Source organism: Brachyistius frenatus, unplaced genomic scaffold (assembly GCF_029030835.1).
Source record: "Brachyistius frenatus isolate BFR_SWC_R1_liver_20210118 unplaced genomic scaffold, ASM2903083v1 Contig_291, whole genome shotgun sequence".
NCBI lineage: Eukaryota > Metazoa > Chordata > Actinopteri > Embiotocidae > Brachyistius > Brachyistius frenatus.
The window spans coordinates 245001-271880 of NW_027210890.1; the positions used below are offsets into that span (position 1 = coordinate 245001).

Below are 26880 nucleotides of genomic sequence, written 5' to 3' on the forward strand. Positions count from 1 at the left end.
AGACGTTCAGAGACGTTCAGAGACGTTCAGAGACGTTTAGAGACGTTCGGAGACGTTCAGAGACGTTTAGAGACGTTTGGAGACGTTCAGAGACGTTCAGAGACGTTTAGAGACGTTCGGAGACGTTCGTCCTCTTGTCCACTTTATCAACAACAGCTACGCGACGTTCTCACATCAAGTTTCCTCCAAATTTATGATTTTACACATAAAATGTTAAAATATTCGACAGCTCATTTTTGCGTAAACAAACTCATGTTTGCGTAAACAAACTCATGTTTGTGTAAACAAACTCATGTTTCCGTAAACAAACTCATGTAAACAAACTCACTTAGCCTTTGTGATCATTTGAGCGTTTTCCTCCTTTAATTCTTCTTTAACAACGTTTACATTCTTTTAAAAGGTTTTATTTTTTTGTCATCCAGTTGAACCAAAGTATAAATCTGAGGATGAACTTGAACATGAAAACAAACCATGAAGAAGCTTTCAGACTCAGTTAATGATGTCATCAAATATGGAAATCAAAGTGAATCTGAGCTGCAGATTCACTTTGAGTCGATTAAGAATAGAAACGTAGAGTTTGATCAGATATTCAGTTAAACTGACGGATTGTTTTTATACCGGCTGAATAAATGTTGAGAAGGTTTTTCTAACTTCACGTACAAACGTCTCTCCGAACAAAGACTGTCGATCCCTCCACCCCCACATCCTCCTCCCATCCTCCGTCTCTCTCTCTCCCCAGAGACTGTCTGGTAACCGCGGCAACCACATCCTCCAGGCCATCAAAGAGGAGGAAGAAAGAAAATGGCGTCAGTGTGTTTCTGTTTTTTTTTTTAAAAGCAGCGCCAGACTCCATTATAAAAAAGCCTGATTTAATCTGCGTGGCGCCGTAGAGCGAGAGGAGCTGATGAAAGCACTTCCTGTGTGTGAGATGGGTTTTATGCTGAGAGACGGCTGCTGTTCTACTGTTGATCTGATCTGGGATCAGTGTCTCCGCTCAGGTGAACCGGTCTCAGACATTCAGCCACCTGGAGCAGGTCTGACAGTCGGTTTGTTTAAACGTTGATCATTTATGCTGGACTTCTGAATGTGTCTTCATTCAGTGTTTTTTACTGCTTCTGTCACGTCAGCAGATTTCATCTCCTTCGTCTCTTTTTCATTGTTTTTATTTTTCACACTATTTTCTTTATTTTTCTCGTTTTATTTGTATTTATTTTCTGACACAGGATCAGGATTTGACTGCGTGTGTTTGTGCGTGTGCGTCTGTCTCATCTCTTCATGCCGTCATCTCATATTGGGGTCACCCTCACAGGATCGGTCGTTTCCATAGCAACTGTGCTGTTACCCGGCTCCGTTAACGCTCGTTAAGTCTCTCTCTCTCTCTCTCTCTCTCTCTCTCTCTCTCTCTCTCTCTCTCTCTCTCTCTCTCTCTCTCTCTTCTTTTTACCCAGCATGCTTTGCAGCGACTGCAGCAGTGTGTGTGTGTGTGTGTGTGTGTGTGTGTGTGTGTGTGTGTGTGTGTGTGTGTGTGTGTGTGTGTCAGATGACAACAGAGGCAGAAAGAGCCATCACTTCATGTAAATGTGTCACCATGGCGATAAGGGTGTGTGTGTGTGGGGGGGGGGCTGTTACAATGGCAACAGGGAACATCAATACATCTGAGGTCTTTGATGGGATTGATGGGGACCGCCATTAAAGACACACACACACACACACACACACACACACACACACACACACACACACACACACACACACACACACACACACACACACACACACACACACACACACACCAGCTGAGGGCCTTCAAACCTCCATACTTGTGAGGACAGAAACATTTGTTTGTTTCTTGCCCGTCCAATCAGAGACGAGCGCCCCAGGTGGTCCAGGTGGTCAAAGTGGTCCAGGTGGTCAAAGTGGTCCAGGTGGTCCAGGTGGTCCAGGTGGTCCAGGTGGTCCGATCCTGTTGTGTTGCTGCAGGTGTGTGTTTGTCTGAGGAACATGTGAGTCTGTGTGTTCATCACAGTATTGATCTGCAGCATCAGGTTGAATCGATCAGTTTCAGCTGATCGTCTGTTTCATAACCACTTTGATTTCTGGGTTTGATTTACTTTAACATCAGAACATGTGACCCGATAAAAGCATCAGATCAGGAGCAGGTGTCATGTGAATAAATGTGATTATTAGAAGCACTTTACTGATTTAAGTGTTAAGAAGACTTTGCTCGGGGTGGGCGGTGCCTCTTGTTGGCCACGCCCACATTAAACGATGTCACAGTCCTCTGCAGTAACCTGAGAACACGTCCAATACCATCTGGATCGTGTTGCTGCTCTCAGACCTGCAGCTCCGTCCTCCTCTCTTACCCACAATCCCCTGGGGGGAGGGTCAGCTCCTCTTAATGAATGCAGCAGTGACATTTGCAGCTCCGACTGCAGATCTGCTGAGCGCAGCAGAAATGTGACAACGCAGACGAAAAGAAAAACCTGAACACCGCAGACAGTTGTTTTATTTACAAACAAACAAAAACAAACAAACAGCTGCGTGTGTGTTTCCTGCAGCTTCCGACTCACTGAGTCACAACAGCTCTGACCTCAGAGTCCTGTTGCCATGGAGATTTTAAACCATCCGTAACGGATGGAGGAGCAGCGTGTCTGCAGAGACGCCACGAACGCCATGACATCACCGACCGGATATAAAAGAGTTCGTAGCTTCAGGTCTGTAAAATGGTTCTGATCCAGAAGTGTCTTCAGCTGCAATACCAGCGAGTGCCACTAGAGGTCGGCTCCAAAAAGCCTCCGGCTCCATAGACTCCCATTCAACTTCTCTCATCAAATCCAAAGTGAATAAAATGTGTCCATCAGTTATCTCGGTGTTGTTAGCTAAAGTCACTCCTTCTTCTTAATGCAGCAAATGTTCCTAGTTGCAATTCAGTTCTACTGAGTTCTACTGGGTTCTACTAGGTTCTACTGGGTTCTCCTGAGTTCTACTGAGTTCTACTGGGTGCTACTGGGTTCTACTGGGTTCTCCTGAGTTCTACTGGGTACTACTGTGTTCCACTGGGTTCTACTGGGTTCCACTGGGTTCTACTGGGTTCTACTGGGTCCTACTGGGTTCGACTAGGTTCTCCTGAGTTCTACTGAGTTCTAGTGGGTTCTCCTGAGTTCTACTGAGGTCTACTGGGTGCTACTGGGTTCCACTGGGTTCTACTGGGTTTCCCCTGAATCACAAAGCTCCTGCAGAAACAGGAAAACTGACTGACGCATGTAAAATCTGCTGCTCAGACTGATTCAGGATCAGCTGATGGAGGCTGGAAACAGCCGGAGGAGAAACTTAGATAACATGTTATCTAACAGGAGCTTCCTGTTGAAGGGGAAGGGAGGAGTAAGAGGGGAGGAGTAGGATGGGAGGAGGAGGAGGAGCAGACAGATATCTTTTTTCCTCCTAAACAAAGTGAGCCAGACGAGCTGATGAAGACTCCTCCTCTCCTCCATCACCTCCATTACTCCTCCTCTCCTCCTCCTGGGTCAGACCTCCCTCTACCTCCTAACGCTCCTCCTCCTCCTGTGTGTGTTCTCCTGCAGGGGGCGCTGCCGGGTGTGAAGATGGCCAACGTGGCTTCCTACGACCAGCTGGCCCACCAGGTGGAGGCGCTCCGGAAGGAGAACTCCCACCTGAGGAGGGAGCTGGAGGACAACTCCAACCACCTGTCCAAGCTGGAGACGGAGACGTTCGGCATGAAGGTGAGCGACGACCTTCATCTGTAAAAAAAAGTAGAAGGAGGAAGAGAAGAAGAAAAGAAGAAAAGAAGAAAAGAAGAGAAGAAGAGAAGAAGAGAAGAAGAAAAGAAGAAAAGAAGAAAAGAAGAAAAGAAGAAAAGAAGAAAAGAAGAGAAGAAGAGAAGAAGAGAAGAAGAAAAGAAGAAAAGAAGAGAAGAAGAGAAGAAGAAAAGAAGAAAAGAAGAAAAGAAGAGAAGAAGAGAAGAAGAGAAGAAGAGAAGAAGAAAAGAAGAAAAGAAGAGAAGAAGAGAAGAAGAAAAGAAGAAAAGAAGAGAAGAAGAGAAGAAGAGAAGAAGAAGAAGAAAAGAAGAGAAGAAGAGAAGAAGAGAAGAAGAGAAGAAGAAAAGAAGAGACGTTCAGCACGTTTATTTACAGAAAAACAACAGAAATCAGAATAATCAAAAGATCCAGAGAGGAAGATGCACACACACACACACACACACACACACACACACACACACACACACACACACACACACACACACACACACACACACACACACACACACACACACACACACACACACACACACACACACACACACACACACACACACACACACACACACACACACACACACACACACACACACACACACACACACACACACACACACACACTCTGAGTCACGTGTCCAGATGTTGACAGCAGCTGGATTATCAGGCTGATAGAACCTGTAGATCAGAATCAGGACAGAGCAGATAGAACCTGCAGGAACCTGCACAGCGTCCACCTGCAGCAGGTAGCAGATAGAACCTGCAGATAGAACCTGCAGATAGAACCTGCAGATAGAACCTGCAGATAGAACCTGCAGATAGAACCTGCAGATAGAACCTGTACATAGAACCTGCAGATAGAACCTGCAGATAGAACCTGCAGATAGAACCTGCAGATAGAACCTGCAGATAGAACCTGCAGATAGAACCTGTAGATAGAACTTACAGATATTCAGGTTGGACTGAGTGTGAAGGATTGAGTTGTGGTTCCTTGTGTTCTCTGCAGGAGGTTCTGAAGCAGCTGCAGAGTAAACTGGAGCAGGAAGCAGGAACCCTGGCGTCGTCCGGGAGGAGCGATGTGCTGCACCAACTCAAAGGTCCGACTCTGCTTTACTGTTCTGCCGGCATTAAAGGCGCTTCTCTACCGCAGGAACCTTTTCAGGAAGTGTTCCTGAGTGTTGAGGAACTTTCATGTTTGAAACTACTAACAGATATGAGGACGTGGACGACAGATTTTTTGCAGATTGAATCTGAGACCGTCATGTTTGATACATCAGCAGGTTCAACATGCAGGAGGAGGTTCTACCGCTGAGGGACCTGCAGTGAGATCCTAAATGTTCTCTACTAGATAGTCCAGTACATTTATATAACTGCAGGAAACAGATCTCAGACGTCATAAACGTAGATGGAGATGAGCTTTGTCCCCTGAATGGTTGTAATGTTCCTTTAAAGTGTCCAGCCGACTCTCGAGCCTCCGCTGGGACGATCATCGTCTGCTAACCTGATTGGCTGCAGCCTCGTTATGATTCAATCCAATTAAAACAACCAGTTGATGTCAATTCATTTGTCTGGACTGAAACTGAATTACGTCCAGCGAAGATTAAAAGCAACAGATGTGTTTGCAGGATTCAGTCCAGATGTGTCGGCTGCTCTGTGAACAGGAAGAGAAATTAAAGGGATGTTTCATAAATCTGGAGACTCGGGAGGAGATCTAAAGATGAGAAGATACATTTTTGCTTCAAACCTATCGTGAGAAATAAATCTAAATTGATGAGTTGGATTTGAACACCTGATTAACATGAATGTGTTTCTGCTGTTTTACTCATTAAACTTTAGACTAAATGGTGATTAGAATCAACCGCTGTGGGAAAAGAAGTTTAAAGAGGCAGATATAAAATAAGATATAAAACTCAGGAAACTTCAAATACAAGCGATCGAATGAATCAATTCATGACTTTCAAACAAAGAGGTTCAATTCAAAGAAGAAGAGCAAGAAAACAAAAACAAGCAGAAGAAGAATGAATGAAATGTTCCTGAGCCGCTGCTTCATTTCTAAAACAGCTGTCAGACTTTATTGATGACTTGGTGTCTTCCTCGTCCCTCAGAGCTCCACATGGACCTCACCAACTACTACGAACTCAAACACCAACCTCACAACCTGAGGCTGCTGACGGGCAGCCTGGGAGGGGCGGGGCTAACAGGTGTGGGCGGCGGCACGGAGCTGGACGATCACCTGGCTCTCGCTCCGTCCTCCTGCTCCTCCTCGTCCTCGCTGGCGGCGGTGAACAGAGCCAGGAGTCCGCTGCGGGCGGCGTCCCGTCAGAGCGCCACGTCCGGCGGGGAGGCCGCCGCCCTCATGCTGCCGCATCACTTCCTGGACGGAGCTCCGCCCAAAACAGCTGTGATCAGTGGAGCCGACGGACGACTGAGCGACCACCACCTGGAGGAGCTGTACAAGGAGAGGTGAGCTGATTCACCACGGCGCCACAGAGGATGGAGGAGAGGGGTCAGGGGTCAGGGATCAGGGGTCAGAGGTCAGGAGTCAGAGATGATTCTAAATAAAGAACATAAACTAAGTTGACCCTCCGGCCTGCAGGAACCTGCTGCTCGGGGAGATCGACCGCGAGGAGCGGGAGCGCTGCTGGTACTTCAGCCAGCTGGAGGCGCTGTCGCAGAGGCTGGCTCAGCTGCCGCGCATCGACACGGTAAGAACACGCTAACACGGACTAAACACGCATCGGGTGACCGTCTCAGGCCGACCTCTGACCTCTGACCTCTGACCTCCTGCGCCGCAGTTCTCCCTGCAGATGGATCTGATCCGGCAGCAGCTGGAGTTCGAGGCTCAGCAGGTCCGATCGGTGATGGAGGAGCGCTTCGGTACCGGAGACGAGATGGTTCAGAGGACGCAGGTGATGCTTGGTTCCCCTCATAAATCCGTCTTTTTATTTCATAGCTTTGATGTTTATATTATAAAATTATTATTTTTTTAAAAAGTGATGAAAAAAACCCAAAAAACTTTAAACTGCTGCTGAAGATTTTATTATCAAAGAGCAGAAAATAATATTATGAGTTGGATTTCTGTCAAAGAGACGAGACACTGTGTGTGTGTGTGTGTGTGTGTGTGTGTGTGTGTGTGTGTGTGTGTGTGTGTGTGTGTGTGTGAGGTGTGTGTGTGTGTGTGTGTGTGTGTGTGTGTGTGTGTGTGTGTGTGTGTGTGTGTGTGTGTGTGTGTGTGTGTGTGTGTGTGTGTGTGTGTGTGTGTGTGTGTGTGTGTGTGTGTGTGTGTGTGTGTGTGTGTGTGTGTGTGTGTGTGTGTGTGTGTGTGTGTGTGTGTGTGTGTGTGTGTGTGTGTGTGTGTGTGTGTGTGTGTGTGTGTGTGTGTGTGTGTGTGTGTGTGTGTGTGTGTGTGTGTGTGTGTGTGTGTGTGTGTGTGTGTGTGTGTGTGTGTGTGTGTGTGTGTGTGTGTGTGTGTGTGTGTGTGTGTGTGTGTGTGTGTGTGTGTGTGTGTGTGTGTGTGTGTGTGTGTGTGTGTGTGTGTGTGTGTGTGTGTGTGTGTGTGTGTGTGTGTGTGTGTGTGTGTGTGTGTGTGTGTGTGTGTGTGTGTGTGTGTGTGTGTGTGTGTGTGTGTGTGTGTGTGTGTGTGTGTTGCAGATGCGTGTTGCTCGTCTGGAGCAGCTGGAGAACGAGCTGCAGGAGGCCCGGGGGAGTCAGGAGAGCCAGCTACAGGTCAGACACACAATAATACACACAGTACACAATAACACTTTAGTTTCTGTTAATGAGCAACTTGTTTCCACCGAAACAAGCCGTAGACGCCAGCGTCCACGCAGCGATCCCCCCACCCCCACCCTCTGACTCCACCCGGCCGGCTCACTGCAGCAAGCGCTCCCAGTCCAACTCCACCTGCCTCAGCTGCACCGAGCTGTCGTAGGCCCACAGCCAGAAGCCCGGGTACAGCGGCTCGCTGAAGGCGGAGCTAAAGGTGTGGAGGTGGACCATAGCGTCCGGAGACACGCAGAAGAAGGACAGCGACCCGACGGACCAGTCGAGGTGGACCCCGACCCGGCGGCTGAAGGGTTCCGGCGAGGAGGACTTGAACCTCCTCCCGTCGTGGCACGGCGTGTAGCCTCCCTCCGAGCACTCCAGACTCCAGGACCGCTCGCCGTGTCCCAGCAGGCAGCTCGGCGCGTCGCCGTCTCTGGAGATGTTGTTGTAGGTGACGCCGACATCGGCGCCGCCGCTCCAAACCACCTCCCAGTACGCAGCGTCCAGCAGCCCCTCCCTGCACAGGACCTGAGGGCAGCGCTCGAAGCGCTCCGGGTGGTCTGATGTCCGGAGGTCCGACCAGACGCGAGTTGCCCCGCGGTTGCCTTCGGTCAGACGGAGCTCCGAGTTGGCAGTGTTGGGGTCAAGGGTCAGATAGCAGGCAGCTGAAGGTGGAATAAAGAGCAGGAGAGTTAATGACCGATCCAAACGGTTCCTTACAAACGTTCTCCCTCTACGCAGACGACACCGTGAACTTTATTACGTGTGAGATCTTACAGTTCTTCAGGGACCACAGGTCTCCTCCCGTTCCATCGCTGCAGGACCACAAACAACAAAAGTCACCTCGTCTGATTATTACGTTCGTTTCACGTCCGGCTGCAGCAGAACCGGGTTCTCACCTCACGTCGTCTCTCACACCGAACAGAGTGATGCCGGAGGACAGAGACGGCCAGCGCAGAGTCTCTGAAGCTTCATCGTCTTCAGAGTCGCTCGACTCTTCATCACTCTCACATCTCAGATCGGCTGCAGAGGAAATGGACGATAATCACAGAGAAGTGAAGGCAGTGAAAACTGAAGCGTTTGTTGATCCATCTACATTTTATTTTTGTTTGATTTTGTTTCAGAGGTCAACAGAAACAATGAGGTTTCAAACGTTGGGACGCTGCGTAAAATCAAAATCAAAACACCATGTGGTGATTTTCATGAATCATGTAAACTCATGTTTTATTGAAAATAGAACAAAGTGAGAAATTTTATTATTTTATGAAAGTATTTGCTCAATTTAAATTTAATGGCAGTTGTGTTATGTAACACTAAAAAGGCATCGGTTGATAAACACTTTTGAAAACTATTGTCTGTGAACTGTCCTGTGGTCTGATGACTCAAAATAACTCCAGAAACTGGTCTCAGTTCCCAAACGTTTACAGAGTATTGTTAAAACCCAGCGGTAAACATGACCCTGTCACAACTTTTTTTTAAACGCGTTGCTGCCATCAAATTAAAAAATAAGCATATACTGTATTTTTCATGAAACAATAAAACTTCATATGTTTACACCAAATTTCCAAGTGAACCTACGTTTACATAAGCAGACGACGGTTGAAACTACCTGTCGGTGATTCACACGTCATCTCATCACTTTGTGGTGTTTCAGAGAAACTCTTCGTCTCACTTTCCTCTTCAGAAACGCCGTCCTCCGCTTCCTTCGCCTCGTCTTTCACGTTGTTGTTTTTCTCCGTGTCGACCGTCTCTTTCTTCTGTTCTGAGAAACTCCCTCTGAAACCGTCACTCTTTTCTGAAGGTGTTTTCGTAGCTCCCTGAACGTCCTCCTCCGTCCGAGGCGTCTTTAAAAGACTCCTTCTGAACAGACTCCTGAAAGGCTCCTCGGTTCCTTCGACTTCAGCGGCTTTTATTTTGAAGGAGTCGTCCTTGTCGTCCCGGTCCTTTGAAGGGCCGATCCTGAAGACGCTGGAGAGGTCGTCCTTCAGCTGGTTGATGTCCTCTCTGAGGAGAGTCAGCGGGTTCATCAGCTTTTCCGCCGACTGGCCCGTTCTGGGATTCACATCTTTGTCCTTGAAGACTTTCAACATGTCTTCTTTAAACTGGCTGAAGTCCTCTTTGAAGAGAGTCAGCGGGCTGATCGTCCTTTTCTCCATCTGACTCGTCTTCAGGAAGTCTTTCTCCGGGACGTCTTCTGGCTCAAGTTCATCTTCTTCTCGTCTTTCAGTCTCTTTCTGATCGGTTTCCTGCGACGGATCCTCAGTGAGACTCATTTCTGTTGTTCTGTGGAACTTCTCGTGTTCTTCGTCCATCTGACTTCTTGTTTTTTAAGTTTCTAAGTTCGACACGTTAACGTGACCGCTGGTATGTGAACATTAGTGATGTCACCGCAGTGTTTCTGAGTGACGTTCCTCCGGCTCGCTGTGATTTCGTACTTTAGTTCCGTTTGTTCCTCCTGAATCTAATAAATTGAAACCAAAAGAAGAAGCTGGAGCAGAAAGGCGTTCAGGTTTGTCGGTGAATCGGTTCCTGTTCAGGCTTGTTCGGACTTCATGCAGCAGTCAGATCCTCTCGGCCGGTTCAGTCTCTTCATCCTTCATTTAAAAACCAAAAAAAGTGCCTGAAAACTGGAAGTTGTGCTGAGAGGCTTCGGCTCCATGTGACCGACCTCGCAGCCGTAATCTGGTTTCTCTCTGAGACCGAACCGGTTTCTGGTTCCACCGGTTTGTCTCCATATTTCCCTGGGGCTGCGGAGCAGCTGATTGGCTGCTGAGGGCAGCAGGTCTGTTTTGTTCCTGAGTTCAGATTCACCTCCTCAGAGCTCCTGCTGACCTCCTTCACAGCAGCTGAATGACCAGCTGAAAGTCAGGAACGAATCCACCAGCATTTTGTTCACAGAAATTCTCAGAATCTCCTCAAAATGGGAATATTTGCTGATTTTCTGTCTTTTTATAACCTCTTTGGGTTTCAGGGAGAATTGATGGACATTTTTTTAAATATTTTCTGACATGTTAAAAACTAAAAACTTGAATGGTTTTTTGTACTTAAATGAGCATTTAGACATTTCTCACAGCATTTAAATCTGTTAGTTGAATATGAAACATGTCGCTGGATCTGAAAAATAATCCAAAACCTCGTTGCATTGAACAGATTTGAGCAGCTCAGATCTCCTCGTCTCCTCTGCATCTCTTCACCCTTCGGCTCGTTGCCGTGCAGAGTATCCAGGCTTTTCTTGCCCCGTCTCGGCGCCGCGCTCTGATTGGCTGTTGCCAGGCTGCAGGGTTGGCACGGAGCGGGAGTGTCTGAGATAAAGAGAGCAGTGGGCTCCTCTTTTCTCCTCTCGGCCTCCCTCAGAGAATAACAATGAGACCACCGGGATGGAAACACGGCCAACAACCACCATCACCTACTTAAAGGGTCACTTCACCCAAATTAGAAGTCCTCCTTCCTTCTGCTGCTTCAGGATCACTTCTGGTTCTTATGTGACGCAGATTTCTGCCTGAGTTCAGTTTGTGATGCTCAAAGCTTCCAAACATTAATATTAAAAACTATTCTTGAAACAAAATATTCCAGCAGCTGGAAGTTTACGAGTCTGTAGTATTGATGAGGTCGAACAAACCCCAAAACATTTTCATTTTTTGGGTTTTATCTGCTGAAGTTTGTTGGAGGGTTTGAAAAGAAATCTCAGCAACACTTCTGATCAAAATCTGCAAATCTGAATCTATAACAGCAGAAACAGGAAGCTGGAGCACAGCGCTGTGTTTCTATCAGGAGATCTCAGGGAGTTGGAGCGGTTCTCTGTCCCGATGGTGGCGCTAGAGGACGGTCAGGCCGAGTCCTTTCACAACAGACGATCGGGTTTCATCCGGCGCTGCGTCGCCTCCATTTTGTTGTCCCGTTGCAGCTGCTTGTGTTTTAATGGAGGCGGTTTGGATCAGAGCCACAGACTCCATCGGTCCGGCAGCACGACAGCAAACACTCAGGTTCCTTTTGTTACCGCGACAACAACACAGATACACACAGACACACACACACACACACACACACACACACACACACACACACACACACACACACACACACACACACACACACACACACACACACACACACAGAGCTTCATTTGGATTCACAGACTGAAATCCTCACAGACTCATATCAAAGCTTTCGACCCCCCCTCCATCCCGTTACCATGGCAACGCCTCAGGGTGTGATGTGCGTGAGCCAGAGACTGTGTGCAGACAAAAGGCGTGTGTGTGTCTCTGTGTGTGTCTATGTCTGTGTGTGTGTGTGTGTGTGTGTGTGTGTGTGTGTGTGTGTGTGTGTGTGTGTGTGTGTGTGTGTGTGTGTGTGTGTGTGTGTGTGTGTGTGTGTGCGTGTGTGTGTGTGTGTGTGTGTGTGTGTGTGTGTGTGTGTGTGTGTGTGTGTGTGTGTGTGTGTGTGTGTGTGTGTGTGTGTGTCTGTGTGTGTGTGTGTGTGTGTGTGTGTGTGTGTGTGTGTGTGTGTGTGTGTGTGTGTGTGTGTGTGTGTGTGTGTGTGTGTGTGTGTGTGTGTGTGTGTGTGTGTGTGTGTGTGTGTGTGTGTGTGTGTGTGTGTGTGTGTGTGTGTGTGTGTGTGTGTGTGTGTGTGTGTGTGTGTGTGTGTGTGTGTGTGTGTGTGTGTGTGTGTGTGTGTGTGTGTGTGTGTGTGTGTGTGTGTGTGTGTGTGTGTGTGTGTGTGTGTGTGTGTGTGTGAGGATCATCTTGCCGGGTGTGAAATGAACGTTTTGCAGCTCGTTGTTTTTTGGAAGTTTTAACGTAGATCTGAAAGACTTCATTCAGACAGAATTTTGGTGAAACGTACTTTTAAAAAAAACACGTATTTTGTTTCCATTGGATGAAAAGCTGCAGACATAAATCACTCAGTGGAAACATCCTCATCGTCCTCATGTCTTCTTCTTGTCTGTGTGCAGCTGTCAGGAGCTGAGAAGCCCCCTGCTGGAGAACCGGAGAACAGCAGCTCCTCGGCGGCTGCAGCAGCAGGAAGCGAAGCTGCAGACGGCGGCAGCAAGGTAACGACACGCTCCGATTCTCAGAGGCTTCGTGTTGTTTGTGAGTCCGTTCAGTTGTTACAAAGACAATAAATGTCGGTGTAATTTTTCAGCCACACCAGTAGGTGGCAGTATTGGTTTTCGTGCAGAGTTGGTTTGGTGGCTGCAGCAGAGTTCTGATTGGAGGATTCAGGCAGGTATTGATCAGAATATCACCTATTGTCCCTCGTCAGGTGGAGATGGTCTTCTGGCTGCTGTCCATGCTGGCTAACAGAGACAAGGAGGAGATGTCTCGGACTCTGCTGGCCCTGTCCAGCTCTCAGGACAGCTGCATCGCCATGAGGAAGTCTGGCTGCGTCCCCCTTCTGGTCCAGATCCTGCACGAAGCCCCAGGTGGCGCCGGAGAGACGGCAGCGGCGGCGGGCGGCACCGCGATGGGCTGCAGCCGCGAGGCCAAGTCCAGAGCGAGCGCCGCCCTCCACAACATCATCTACTCGCAGCAGGACGAGGGCCAGGCCCGCCGCGAGATGAGGGTCCTCCACATGCTGGAGCAGGTCCGGACCTACTGCGACAGCGGCTGGGACTGGATCGAGTGTCACGCTGGGACGCCTTCACCCGGAGGAACCAAAACCACAGGTGACCCCTCGAAACTCTAACGGCCCTGAACCACCGGCCGAGTTCCACCTGAACCAAAAACACTCGAGGAAAACGTTCCTTCCAAACTGGACAAACAAGTTCTGTTTCTACCAAACAATTAGGAACCAGAACCACAGGTGGACCAGGTTCCAATAACAAACAATAATGAAAGTACAACAACAATGTAAATAAACAAACAAACACCTTGAATGGGAAATGTAAAATGGCGTCTCAAGGCCAAAATCCCGATGTCACTTTTAAAAAAACATTTGTTTCTTGCAGAATGAAGTTAAAGATTAGAACTACATCTCAGCTGGTCTGATTAACGATTTTTAAATGACTCCAAATATTGCTGCGTTCAAACGAGGTCGTGTTTATCGTGTTTACAAGAAAAGTCAGCGAGTTCACAAGTTGTGACGTTTTTATGAAGTCTTCAGAAATGTTGGAGGCTGCAAAATTAATTTTTTGCTGGATTATAAATTTATGTGTTGTAATTTTATCTTGCTAAACTGTTAGCCTCCGTGGCTCTAGACGTCCTCCACGGTACGGCGTTCTCACGACTTAAACCCGTTAAATGTCACGTACACCGCACATGACTTCACGTGTCGTAACCTCGAGCTCGTGAGCTGCATTTGAACGCAACGTCTGTATTTTTAAATCCTCGTTGAGCGCCAGCAGGAAGTTCAACGTTCATCTCTGAAGTCGCCTCTCTGACCTGGCGGGTGTTTTCTTCTTCTATGGTGTCTGTCTGTTCAGATATTCCTGAACCCGTGGACCCTCAGATCTGTCAGGCCATGTGCGCCATCATGAAGCTGTCCTTCGAGGAGGAGTACCGACGAGCCATGAACGAATTAGGTTTGTTAAAGTTTCTCTACCTTTACTCGAGTGCTGCAGGAAGTACCAATCTTAGGTACTTGTACTTCACCTGAGTACTTTTATACTGCAGTTTCTGCTCTTCAGAGGAAATATTGAACTTTTAACTGCAGCACATTTAGGTGACTTTTTTATCTCCTGTTTGAGTTCGTAAGAATTTAGGTTTTATTTTTTAAATTAAACTCAAGTTTAAAGATTAAACCAAACTTTTTAATAATAAATCAGTGTCCTGTTGGGTCGTTTATAAAAAGACGTCGTCACTTCTCACATGGTTTCATTTAAATAACAGAAATTATCCAAAAGTGTCAGAAAAGGTCAGAAAAAGGGGGAAAAAAAAAAAGAAAAGATAAAATTTGTGGATCATAACTTAGTTTTTTCTTTTCTTTCCCACTAACATCTCACGACCCCTCAGATTTATATGGTGACCCTTTATAGGGCCCACAGCCCTATGTTGGAGACCACTGGAGAAAACTCGGACATGTTATTAGTTAATATAATAAATATCCTGTACGTTTACCGGGACATGTCGTTGCAGTGACGTTTGTTAAGGATCCGTTTGGTTCCTTCCTCCAGGCGGTCTGCAGGTGGTGGCTGACCTGATCCACCTGGACCAGGACATGTACGGCATGCAGAACGACCCCATCAACATGGCGCTGCGCCGCTACGCCGGGATGGCGGTGACCAACCTCACATTCGGCGACGTCGTCAACAAGGTGCGAAACTCCGATTACGTTGATCTGATCGGACCGGAAAACATTTCTGCATGAGTCTGAACTCGGCGAAGACAAATGTCTAATTCATGAATCTCTAAGGCATCAAATGTATCATTATATTATATATATAATATTTTCAGTGAAATTTGACTCATTTAAATTTTCTTGAAACCGTTTGAATTTGTCCACAAAGACGAAAAGTCAAACATCCAAACCAATAAAAAGTCTCAGATTTTAGCTGATAGCTTCATATTAGTGAGTTCTGGGTTAAATTTTTGGAAACTCAGATGTTGGTCAGTTGAGGCCTTTTCTGATTTAATTATTGATTCTAAATCAGCTGTGATTGGTTGATGGTGCACCTGTCCAGGTTGACCTGATGTTGTTAACTTGGTCTCAGAATTAATATGTTGTTTTTTTTATGCCAACAATAAGTAAATGTGAACAAAGAAAGTCTGACGAAGCCTTTTGAGCCTTGTTGTGCTCGTTGTTTTGGTCTTCCTCAGTAAGAGGCTTCCTGCTTCTCTTTTATTGACGACTTGAAGAGGATTTATCTGAACCTTATATTATTACTGATCCTTCAAATGTTTATAATGAGACACTGAGTTTAAACAGTTCTGTTTCTGTGTGAAAACTTCGGGCTGCAAGTCTGAAGAAACCAAACATAGTTTTCGATTTTGATCAAAATGAAGTGATGAATTTTCCCGTGTGGGTTTTTGACCGCAGCCGATTTTCTCTGGTCGTTTTGGAGGTGTGAGATTTGAGTTATTTTAGATGGCAGCATGATCCACTACCCTAACACCAACCCTCCTCCTCCTGCAGGCTACCTTGTGTTCGAAGAAGAGCTGCCTCCGGGCTCTGGTGGCCCAGCTGGCCTCCGACAGCGAGGAGCTCCACCAGGTGGTCTCCAGCATCCTGAGGAACTTGTCCTGGAGGGCCGACATCAGCAGCAAGAAAGTCCTCCGAGACATCGGCTGCGTATCCGCGCTGATGACCTGCGCCCTGCAGGCCACCAAGGTAAGTAAAACAAACTAACCCTCGAGGAGAGCGATGGATGACTGGGAAGTTTATTTTTGGAGACGGGGCTGAAGAAGCTAAATGAGCTGACTTTCTCTGAGATATTCTGTCATTTGCAGCGAATTGTTTGGAAATTATGAGGAAAGTTTCTTGGAAGAAACAGGACGTGTGAAATAAAGCGCCAATAAAACCCGTATTTTGTTTTGTTTTTCCGGTTCTGCAGGAGTCGACGTTGAAGAGCCTTCTGAGCGCTCTGTGGAACCTTTCGGCTCACAGCATCGACAACAAGGTGGCGATCTGCTCGGTGGACGGCGCCCTGGGCTTCCTGGTCAGCACGCTGACGTACCGCTGTCAGACCAACTCGCTCGCCATCATCGAGAGCGGCGGAGGGATCCTCCGAAACGTGTCGAGCCTGGTCGCCACACGAGAAGACTACAGGTGGGTCCGTGAGAGCAGAAAGTTCGTTTCTGATCTCAGACATCAAATGAGCAGAGATGTGATTAAAAGTTTGGAAAAAGCCAGTAAGAGGACCTCGAGCTCAGATCATTCTCTTCTTCCTCCAGCTTTAATACATCAGACTGAATTAAGTCAGACACAAGCTTTTCTTTCACTCCGTTTCCACCGTTTGGTACCAGGTACAGAACCTCTTCAACAGTTACCATGCAAGTAAAATCAAGCTGAGTCGGTCCGGCAGTGGAAAAAAGTGCTTTTATTGTCAAAAGTGAAAAATGAGACTGAAGTAAAAGCGACTTTTACCATTTAAAGATAATCGGATTTATTTCACTAACACTGCAAATATTCGACAACCAAGTTAATTTACTGATGAAACATCTTTACCCCATATTGAGCTAAATTTAAACTCACTTATTGTAATATAATCTGTTCCAGTTATCAGTTCTTAGATTCATTTCTTACCTTCCAGGCAGTTTTTGGTTTCCATTGAATTTGTATGAAATAAAAGGATTTTTTTTTTTTTTTAGAAAACTTCATTTGTTTTTGTCAGAGTTACATTATTGTTTGTTTGATTCAATCCAATCCAAGTAAAAGAAATTAAGTTAAATAATCTTGAAATAGTTTTATGCATTGTGAAGTAAAATGGGCTAAAACTGCTCTCAGTCACGACACCGACTACAGCAAGTAATCGTTTGCTTCAGCTGGATGTCGAAAGGTTATTAAAAATGCTGTTTGCTTTCTGTCTTTTCTTCACAGGCAAATCCTCAGAGACCACAACTGCCTCCAGACTCTGCTGCAGCACCTGCGCTCCCACAGCCTCACCATCGTGAGCAACGCCTGCGGGACTCTCTGGAATCTCTCAGCCAGAAGTCCAAAAGACCAGGAGCTGCTGTGGGACCTCGGGGCAGTCAGCATGCTGAGAAACCTCATCCACTCCAAGCACAAGATGATTGCCATGGGCAGCGCCGCAGCTTTAAGGAACCTCCTCACCAATCGACCGCTGAAATACAAGGATGCTGCAGTCGTGTCCCCCGGCTCCTGCATGCCCTCGCTTTACATGAGGAAGCAGAAAGCTCTGGAGGCGGAGCTAGATGCCAAACACCTCGCGGAGACCTTTGATACCCTTGAGAAACAGAGCCCCAAGCACCTGACCCTGCACAAGCCGCTGCGGCACATCGAGAGTCTGGCGAAGGATTACGCATCTGATTCTGGCTGCTTCGACGACGATGAGGCCCCCAACGTCTCCAGCAGCCTGGACACAGGCAGCTTCTCCATGCTCTCCATGTTCCTCACCAACTCCAACTTCCTGCAGAACCAGCCACGTAAGCGGGACGGCGAACCCGAGAGAGACGTGGACCCGCCTCAGATGGTCGAGAAGAGGCACGCTCCTCCCGACGATGTCGTCTCCGCCGCCGCAGAGAAGCTCGCGAAAAAGATCACCAACACGGTCGCCAAGATCGACAGGTTGGTGGAGGACATCACCATGCACACGTCCTCTGAGGACAGTTTGAGCCTCAGCTCCGAGGACCACCTGGCGGACTGGCCTTACGGACTGGACGAGCTCAACGAAGCCCGGGCGAAGTCGTGCTCACCCTGCCGGCTCTCCGATACGAGCAGCTTGGCCCACCGGGAACGCCTCAGCAGAGCTCACGCCCTCCTGCGCCTCAAAACCGCCCACGCGAGTGTGTCAACGGACAGCCTGAACAGCGGCAGCACCAGCGACGGTTACTGCGGCAGCAAAGACCAGCTGCGGCCCGCTCCGAGAGCTCTGATGATGAAGCAACAGCGACCCAACCAGCTCGACCTCAAGGTGGCTCATCGAGAGTACCTTAATGTAGGAACCACCACCCTGAATGAGACCAACCAGCAGGATATTCCAGAGAGAGACTCTGTGGTCAATAGAGACGTGAAAGCTCTGGAGCTCAGCAACTCGGACGCAGAAAAGAACCAAGATCCAGCTGTGCAAACACCTGTCAGTGCGTCCACTAAAATGTCCTCTGATGTCAGCATGCCTTCCATCAAACTGTCTCCTTCTTATCAACAGGTGCCACTCATTCAGAGTGTGACCAAGTTTGGTGTCGCAAAGACGGCCATCAATGTCCAGGCTGCCCAGGCAATGAGGAGGCAAGCCTGGGTACCGACCGTGATGACTGGGGGGAGTATTACAAAGTTTTCCCCAATGACTTCCACCAGAAGTCCGACCATCGGTACCTTGGAGACGGTCCAGAAATACTCCGTGGAGAACACCCCGATCTGCTTCTCCCGCTGCAGCTCGCTGTCCTCGCTGTCCTCTGGAGACGGAGCGTTGGACGGACAAAGCGAGAACGAGCTGGAGAGCGACTCATCTTTGGAAATCATCGAAGTGGAGGACGGAGAGGTGGTGCAGAGAGCGGAAGAGGACGAGACCTTGGAGGACTTGAGTGACAGCCAGCTGCTGGTGACCGACTCTAAAACCTTCCCCAGCAAAGAGACGGATCCCATCGAGATCCCCTGTCCCGCCAAAAGGGAAAAGGTCTTCCTTAGAGGAGCTTCACCGGCCATACTGGAGGACAGATCTCCATCCAGTTCTTCTGAGAACTACATCCACGAGACGCCCCTCGTAATGAGCCGCTGCAGCTCGGTCAGTTCACTGGGCAGCTTCGAGTCCCCGTCTATCGACAGCTCCATCCAAAGCGATCCGTGTAGCGAGATGATCGATGGCACAATCAGCCCGAGCGATCTTCCAGACAGCCCAGGACAAACCATGCCTCCAAGTCGAAGTAAAACTCCATGTTGTGTTGAGTCAAACGGACCAGACACACAAACCTCGGGAATAGCGGGCCAGTGGGAGAACAGTCTGCGGAAGTTCATGGAGATCGCCGACTCCAAGGAGAGGTTCAACCTCCCCCCCGACCTGGACACCATGATCTACTTCACCGTGGAAAAGCCCACCGAGAACTTCTCTTGTGCTTCCAGCTTGAGCGCGCTGCCTCTTCACGAGCACTACATACAGAAAGACGTGGAGCTGAAACTGACGCCTCTGCTCCAGCAGAACGACAAGAACCTCCCTTTCCCTGACGACGACGAGCAAGGACTCGACCACGGGGAGCGATACAGCGAGGGCAACTCGGACGACGACATAGAAATCTTAAAGGAATGCATCAACTCAGCAATGCCCTCCAAGTTCAGAAAAGTGCGACCTTCCCTGATGACCACCATCCCCCCTCATATTCTCACTTCCCAGATTCGGAAACCGATACATCTCCCAGTTTACATGATGCTCCCGAATGGAAAAACCCAGATGTGTACAGGGAGGAGAATTGTCATCCCGCAAAAAGACTTCAAATTCGATGATTCATCCTTTACCGATTCTGCTGAAGGAACACCCGTCAACTTCTCTAGTACGACATCGCTGAGTGACGAAACGCTTCAGTACCCGGTGAAGGAGCGGGGGGCTAAGGACTGCACGGCTAGAGGCATGAACAAACAGGAACTGATAGACGACGAAGCGAAGAGGATCGAGGACTTGAGGATATTCTCACACTTCCACAAACCCAACAGGATGAACTACCCGCCAGAGATACAAATGAGTCGAGCGACCAAGCACGTGGTTCCCACTCAGAGGGTGCTGATGCAGAGCAAAGAGGTGGCCGACCGAGTGGCGAACCAAAAGAATCGCGACCACTCTCCCAGTCAACAAAAGAGGCGACAAGGTCAAGGCCCGAACAGAAAGCTGGAACTGCCCGTCATAAAGCAGAACACGGACGGTAACCTTAATGTGGGATCGCAAAAAGGAAACACAATCTACCGACAACTGACGCATTCTTCAGAGGACAGCATCGGCTTCTACGACGACGAAAATGAAGAGGTAATGAAACGAACGAGTAGAAAACAGATGAGGGAAGCGAGTAGGAACACTCTCTCCCGAAGCATGACAAATATTGGCAGGATAGATAATTCCCAGGCAAAGCCCCAAGGGTTTCACCGGATTAAACAGAATCTGATAAAGGATGAAACCCTGGCATGCTACTCACTCAGCTCCTCTCTCAGCTCGCTGAGTGACGCCGAGTTTGAGGACCACAAATCAAAAGCCCAGCAGGTGTGGTACAAGAACAGACACAACAAAACGCTGAACATGGCGCAACAAATGAAGCCCGTGAGCATTCACTGCCAGTACGAAGAGCAAAGCTCGCCGAGCTCCGTCAGCATGGACTCGGAGGACGACCTCCTTCAGAAGTGCATCACGTCCGCAATGCCCAAGCAGAGACGCAAGCTGGCTGCCAGAAAGAAGAAAGCAGAGAAGCAAAAACAAAAGGTCTGTGATTCATGGGAGATGGATGAGGAGATGGATAGTGATGATACGGCATGGGATAAAGATTCAGACCTCAACAGTGTTGAATGGAGAGCCATACAAGAGGGAGCTAATTGCGTTGTCACTGGGCTGCAGGCCTCAAAATCTCAAGAGCCTTCCTCTGAGGAGACGGAATCCGTCCTGTCCTTCATGTCGACATCCAGCTTTACACCCAAAGAAAGGAAGTTTGCAAAGGACAAAAAGGCGAATAAACCTCTAGACTTTGCACAACGCAAGCCAGTTCCAAACCTACCAGTGGTGTTCAGAGGCAGGACGGTGATCTATACGCCGAAAAAAGAGACGGCTCCATCGCAAAGACCTCCTCCTAGAAAAGTACCAACAAAGACAGATGCCCCAAAGAACCCAAACCTCGCTCAGCACAGATCAAAGAGTCTTCACCGACTAGGCCGGCCCCAGGATATCGAGCTGTCTTTGCCAAAGAGGAGCTCTACTCCACCTCCAAGGATACCAAAAAGCTCATCCTCTGGATCCTCGCAGAGTTCGACGCCATCTAAGCAGTCGCAGAAGAAGATTACATCCCCGATTCAGACAAATAAATCCATCCAGAAGAAGAATGCTACGCCGGCTAGTAGCCCACCAGCTGGCAGTCCGCCGGAGAGGAAGGGACGCTCTCCTGTTGTGAATCACAATGAAAAATCACCACCACCCAAAACTCAGAAGTCGCCTGTCAGAATCCCCTTTATGCAAACTTCTGTCAGGCAACCCAGACCTCTGTCACCGCTGGTAACGAACCAAACCATCAGCAGGCAAATAAATCAGGCCAATGGGAAGAGGGTGCCCCCCGGCAATCGATTCGACCTGGTCAGGATGACGTCTGTCCATTCGAGCGGCGGTGAGTCAGATCGAAGTGGATTCTTGAGACAGCTGACTTTCATCAAGGAATCAAAGACGGCGCTGAGACGCGACGGCTCTGCTCGCAACACACCGGGATCCCAGAACGGATCGCCCCACCGGGCCGTTCCCGGAGCTTCCGCTGTCTTCCTCTGCTCATCGCGCTGTCAGGAACTGAAGGCGGCCGCCGCCGCAAGGAGGGTTCAAGTGAGAGAACCGGGACAAGCGCAGCAGGTCCAGAGGCCGAACCTTCAGAGGCAGACTGCTGCCCTGTCGAGGGCGACGTCCAGTGAAAGAGATCTATCTGTAAGACGCCCGGCCAGGAGGACCAGCTCTGAAAGCCCCTGCAGGGTGGCTCAGCGCAACAGGCCGGGCAGAGTGTCCGGAGTCAGGCAGCAACAGGAGAAAGACACCTTTAAACGTCACGCCTCATCGCCGAGCATTAACGTACTGAGTCGAGTGACCAGCCACTCGTCCCTGCGCTCTTCATCCTCAGATTCGAGTGGAAGAGCAAAGAGCGAGGACGACACAAAGAAGAAAGGCCAGAGATCCTCGTCGCGGATGAGTGACGGAGTTACCTGGAGGAGGATCCGGGACGAAGACGTACCTCAGATCTTGAAAAGCACTCTGCCAGCCAATGCATTACCTCTGGTGCCTTCTCCTGACGGCGAAAAGCCAAAGCCACCAGCTCTATCGGGAAAACTGCCAACCATTCTACTTGCATCGCGCAAGACAAGCGACGCGACAGTCCAGACGGAGGACTTTTCCAACAAGACCAACTCGAGCACCTCTCCGAGAGTCGAAACCGCTGCTGCGATCTCGGAGGAAGTAACGAGGCTGGCTCTCCTCAGAAAGATTAGCGCCACCTCTGGGAACAACCTCCAGGACGGAGATTCAGAGGGCTCGCTGAGGAGCCACAGCAGCGTCTCCACGGGGACGTCGGACAGCCACGTGGGCGGAGTCGTCACGTTCCGCCAAGGATCCCCCAGCAAGGCAGCCCGGGTTACTCCATTCAATTACACCCCCAGTCCCATGGCCTGCTGCCTGCAAGACGCACAGAGCCAAGCGGCCGCAATCAACGAGAAGTCGGGGGAAAAGAGCGAGTCGTAGGGTGTTCGATGGATTACTGGCTGACATCGATGGCTTCGGAATAAAAACTCAGCACCCAGAAGGACTGACGTTGAGTGTGCTGGTCCCTATACCTCGGGTAGTGATCCTTTACTTACCCCCATTCACTGCATTCAAGTTTTTCTCTGAACAATAGATCACAGCTTCCACCCAGCGTTCATACAGAGTTGGATATTACGTGTCGTAAACGGGTCTGAACGCAAACGGGACCGCCAAGAACTCCCGGAGATGCATTTCAGAGGAAAAATCTGACGTGGAGAGGAAGTGCATCTTTTTGTACTTTTTTTGTATTTGTAGAATAATAATTTGCCTGGTAGAAAAGAAATGTAGTGAAAACGTAAAAAGACAATGAACTTGATTTTCAGCACATGAATCACCATCGGTCTCCTGGACGTGATCCGTTAAAAAGAACAATCTTATGCAAAACTTTTGAGTGATAACTCAGCCGGGCTTCTACCTGAGCAGGTACAAACTGTGGCGGACTGTTGACAGACTCTCACCAAGGACACAAACCACCTGTAAAGTATTTTTTACATAAAATGCATCAAAGCTTTCAGCCCTCGCTTTCACCGATAAACTGATTCCAGCGTTTCCTGTTGCATACGGAGCCCAAGGAGGTTTTTGGGGAAAACATTTGTGATGAAACATTTCTTCAAATTAATTCTGCAATCGCTTGTATACTATTTTTCTCTCTTCTAATAATGTTGTTAGACGCCTGAATTTTTTTTTTTCAAGAACATGTTTTGGATGTTTTTTTAAACAACGTTATGCAGGTAAACACTTCAAACGTTAAAGCGAAAAAATTCTGAAAGATCAGAATTAAGTTATTTCAGATTCAGTATCTTTCGTGGGTCTGATGAAGCCATTAAATAGTAACGTTTGGGTTTGGAGATGGTTCTGTGGAAAAAATGTTATCACCATATCTATAATTTGATATTACAACATCAGTAAACACTCGCCGAACACTAAATTCTACTTTTACGAAGCTTCTACTTTTTCGGTTTTTTTTAATGATTCTACTCGTTTATGCTTAATGTTTCTAACATCTTATCCACCCTATTAACACACAACGGGTGCAAAATATTAGGAACCCCCACCAACCCACTGCAACTTTAATAATATGCTTTACGTAAAATTATCTCATTTTTGACAACATAGAAGTTTCTAAAAGTTTAATTTAATGCCGAGTTGTTGAGTTGGATCGCACACGTGTTCCTAATAAAAAACAGAAAATAATTCCTATGAAAGAACAACTGAGAAGTATTAATTCAAACTTATGCTTCATCACGAATGTTTCCACTGTAGAAAATATTCTAGCGATCCCTTCACTTCACTCTCTCCGGGACTCTGTGTCTCAATCCGTGTTGTAAATAACATGCAGATATACAAAACCTTCCCTGACAGCATGCTAATATATCCACTGACTGTATACACACACATCCTGTTAGCATTGTGGACGCTGGGTAATGTTGTCATTCAGGGGTGCAGTACCTTCTGCAGCCACACGACGGCGTCCCTCTCCATCTGTATTCTTGTGCTGCAAAGACCTATAAAGATATAAACTGTCAGCGTAGATGAACAAAGCGACTACACGCCTCTGGTACGACGATATACTTGTGTTTGCTACTAGATTCAGGTCCTGTTGAGTATTTGGTAAAAGGTCCGATCGGGCCACGAGTCGACGGGAAGTTTCCCTCCGGAAGTCTTTATAACGTGTTAATATCTGCTTAACTGTGTTGCTGTTAAAGTAGTGATAGGTGGAGATGAATATAAAGACGATGAATATTCTCTGTAGTTGTACCATCACTCCTTCATGTGTGCTGGAAAGTTAACGGACACGAAAGCGGCTGTTTGTCTATAAAAACCAGCGACCGTATCTCCGGAGCATGTTCGAACAAAAACCACGAAGCTTCTCAACCTCTTTACGATTTAAAGGTGATCTGCCACCGAAGTCTCTGCTTTTGAGCATCGAACAGAAAAAATAACAACTTAACTTGTTAATGAACGAGTGAAATATTTACGGCATGAACGTGTGGTTGTTAAAGTCGGGAGAAGGTTCGTTCTGTTTACGGGAAGCATTTAGAGCTGCAACATTAACGGATGCAAATTAAAATCATTTTAATAATCATTGCTTTGTTACGAAGTCCGAGAGGTCATAGAGAGGAAAAAATATAGCAAGGTCACGTTTTACTACGTTGACGCACGACATACAATTCGTTCCCACGTTTTCATAAATTTTTCCGACTAGATAAGTAGAAAAGAATTCATCAAAACATGGGAACACATTAATCAAACCATGGGAACACATTAATCAAAACATGGGAACACATTAATCAAAACATGGGAACACATTAATCAAAACATGGGAACACATTAATCAAACCATGGGAACACATTAATCAAAACATGGGAACACATTAATCAAAACATGGGAACACATTAATTAAACCATGGGAACGATTTGTACCTCGTGCGCATGCAATAGCATTTCGTACGTTCAATGTACTAAAACATGGTTCCAATATAAAAAAAAAATGTCTCTGTAAATTGCGGCCACAGCTTCTCTTGGACAAAATGAGACGTTTACATGCTCAAAGACGGATTTGAGGGCAGAGCCTCTGTTGAACAGCCCTCCAGATTAACGGTGATATTTAAACGTGTGAACGAGTCGAACGGGGAACTGAACACCGTCGGATGGTTCTGGAAGGTGGACGAGATCACGGAGGCGTCACGGCGCCGTGTGGAACAGACGTGTGTCATTATAAGTGTCTTCATCCAATAAAAGTGACGTGTTTCCTTAAACTGCTGAGTCGACTCTGCTTTGTTACGAAGCACGTCATCGATCAACACGAAGCTCTTATGAGTGTTAAATGTTCACTGATGGCTCATAAAAGTTAATTCAGGATGTTCAGATTGAACATTAAGCAATAATTTGCGTAAGAATGAAATTGCACTTCTTCGTACATTAGGAGGCAGTAGTGAGTCTCAGTTTCAGGAGTCATTGACTGGTTTTAAATGTTTTAAACGTGTTTAAATTCTCATCAGTTCAGGTTTTATTGAATAATCTTCACTGAACGACAGAAATAGAGAGCAGTGAGATTCCTTTAAATAATAAAGTTGTAATGCCAGGAGGCGTCCAGCAGATGTCACCGTAGGACGATTGGAAACGAATGAAGGATTAATAAATAACATCTGATGGAAACTTTGATTTTTGTGAACAAGCTAAATATTTGATCCTGTTTGAAACAGTGACGACAGGTAAAGGTAAGCAACAAGTGACACAGTCGACATATTAAACTCATTTTCATAATTTAAATTAGGACTCTGACGTGAGGGTCTGCTTTTCTGTTTTTTTATGACTCCATAAAAGTCGGCCTATAATTGAAAAATATATTTAATAATTTATGCAATTAAAAATAATTCCTAACGAACACATTCAGACTTGCAGTTAAATGTTGTGCAGTCGTGTTATGTCCGAGTATCGGGTCCAGCACAGTGTGTGGTCGTTTATTCTGAAGGTGATTCTGCTGGTATGGTTCCTGTTCCTACTAGGAACTTTTTGTTTTAAGAATACGAACTTTATTGAACAAGATGTAAATTTACAAACAGTGCAGACAAGTATTCATTATTTTGTACAGAAGAGGTAGCAATCTGGAAATAATAGGACAGTAGAATAACAAATAACAAAAGTAAAAAGAATAAATGAATAAAATAAAAATAATTAATATAGATGCATTTAAATACATACCTGATGCAAAAATATCATAGGAGAAAAAGATATATACATAAAAATAGCATGTTATTCCTCTTCAAGAATGTCTTCATGCAGTTGGACAGTTTTGTTTCTTCTCTCAGTTTTAATCCGTTTGAGAGTCTTTAACATAATAATAATAATAATAATAATTATAATCTTTAAATTCACCCAAAAATCCGGTGAAGTTTGGGGGGAGATTTTTGACATTCTACATTTTTGAGTGAAAAATTCATAAATTTATAATGAACTCAACAATTACGATTTTCATGTTCAAAATATGTGATAACATTTTTACATTTAATTTTAATATTTACATTGATTTGACCCGTTATATATTATATATTATATTATATTATATTATATTATATTATATTATATTATATTATATTATATTATATATATAATGTTACATTCTAGACCAGAAAACAATAGAATGTGTACAATAGTAAAAATAAATGTATTAATGATTCTGGAGAAGAAGACATTGGTTGGATGGATATCGTGTCGTTATAAGTAACTTGACACCGGACGCTAAAGACAATGACGACACACACAGGCGC

General features: G+C 46.9%; 2 protein-coding genes across 3 annotated transcripts in view; one reads left to right on the forward strand and one right to left on the reverse strand.

The window, feature by feature from the left end:
- apc2 (APC regulator of WNT signaling pathway 2) overlaps positions 1 to 25368 on the forward strand; it is a 28327-nt gene extending 2959 nt beyond the window's left edge. Inside the window, exons 2-14 of one of the 2 annotated variants that reach the window (XM_069722408.1) lie at positions 3582 to 3740; positions 4780 to 4870; positions 5879 to 6236; positions 6370 to 6478; positions 6569 to 6682; positions 7425 to 7499; positions 12490 to 12588; positions 12801 to 13203; positions 13960 to 14058; positions 14650 to 14789; positions 15609 to 15803; positions 16027 to 16241; positions 17013 to 25368. In XM_069722408.1, the coding sequence (XP_069578509.1) occupies positions 3603 to 3740; positions 4780 to 4870; positions 5879 to 6236; positions 6370 to 6478; positions 6569 to 6682; positions 7425 to 7499; positions 12490 to 12588; positions 12801 to 13203; positions 13960 to 14058; positions 14650 to 14789; positions 15609 to 15803; positions 16027 to 16241; positions 17013 to 22548 (7572 nt within the window). In that variant the 5' untranslated portion in view covers positions 3582 to 3602 and the 3' untranslated portion in view covers positions 22549 to 25368. Of the gene's footprint in view, positions 1 to 3396; positions 3741 to 4779; positions 4871 to 5878; positions 6237 to 6369; positions 6479 to 6568; positions 6683 to 7424; positions 7500 to 12489; positions 12589 to 12800; positions 13204 to 13959; positions 14059 to 14649; positions 14790 to 15608; positions 15804 to 16026; positions 16242 to 17012 lie in introns of those variants that run through there. The other variant, XM_069722407.1, reaches the window with a different exon arrangement.
- Positions 7631 to 11073, reverse strand: LOC138635098 (nuclear factor 7, ovary-like). The gene is made up of 4 exons (XM_069722421.1): positions 9148 to 11073; positions 8438 to 8561; positions 8316 to 8353; positions 7631 to 8203 (listed from the first exon to the last, which is right to left on the reverse strand). The coding sequence occupies exons 1-4, from the start codon at positions 9848 to 9850 to the stop codon at positions 7644 to 7646; spliced, it is 1425 nt and encodes a 474-aa protein (XP_069578522.1). The 5' UTR covers positions 9851 to 11073; the 3' UTR covers positions 7631 to 7643.
- Positions 25369 to 26880: the final 1512 nt, after the last annotated feature.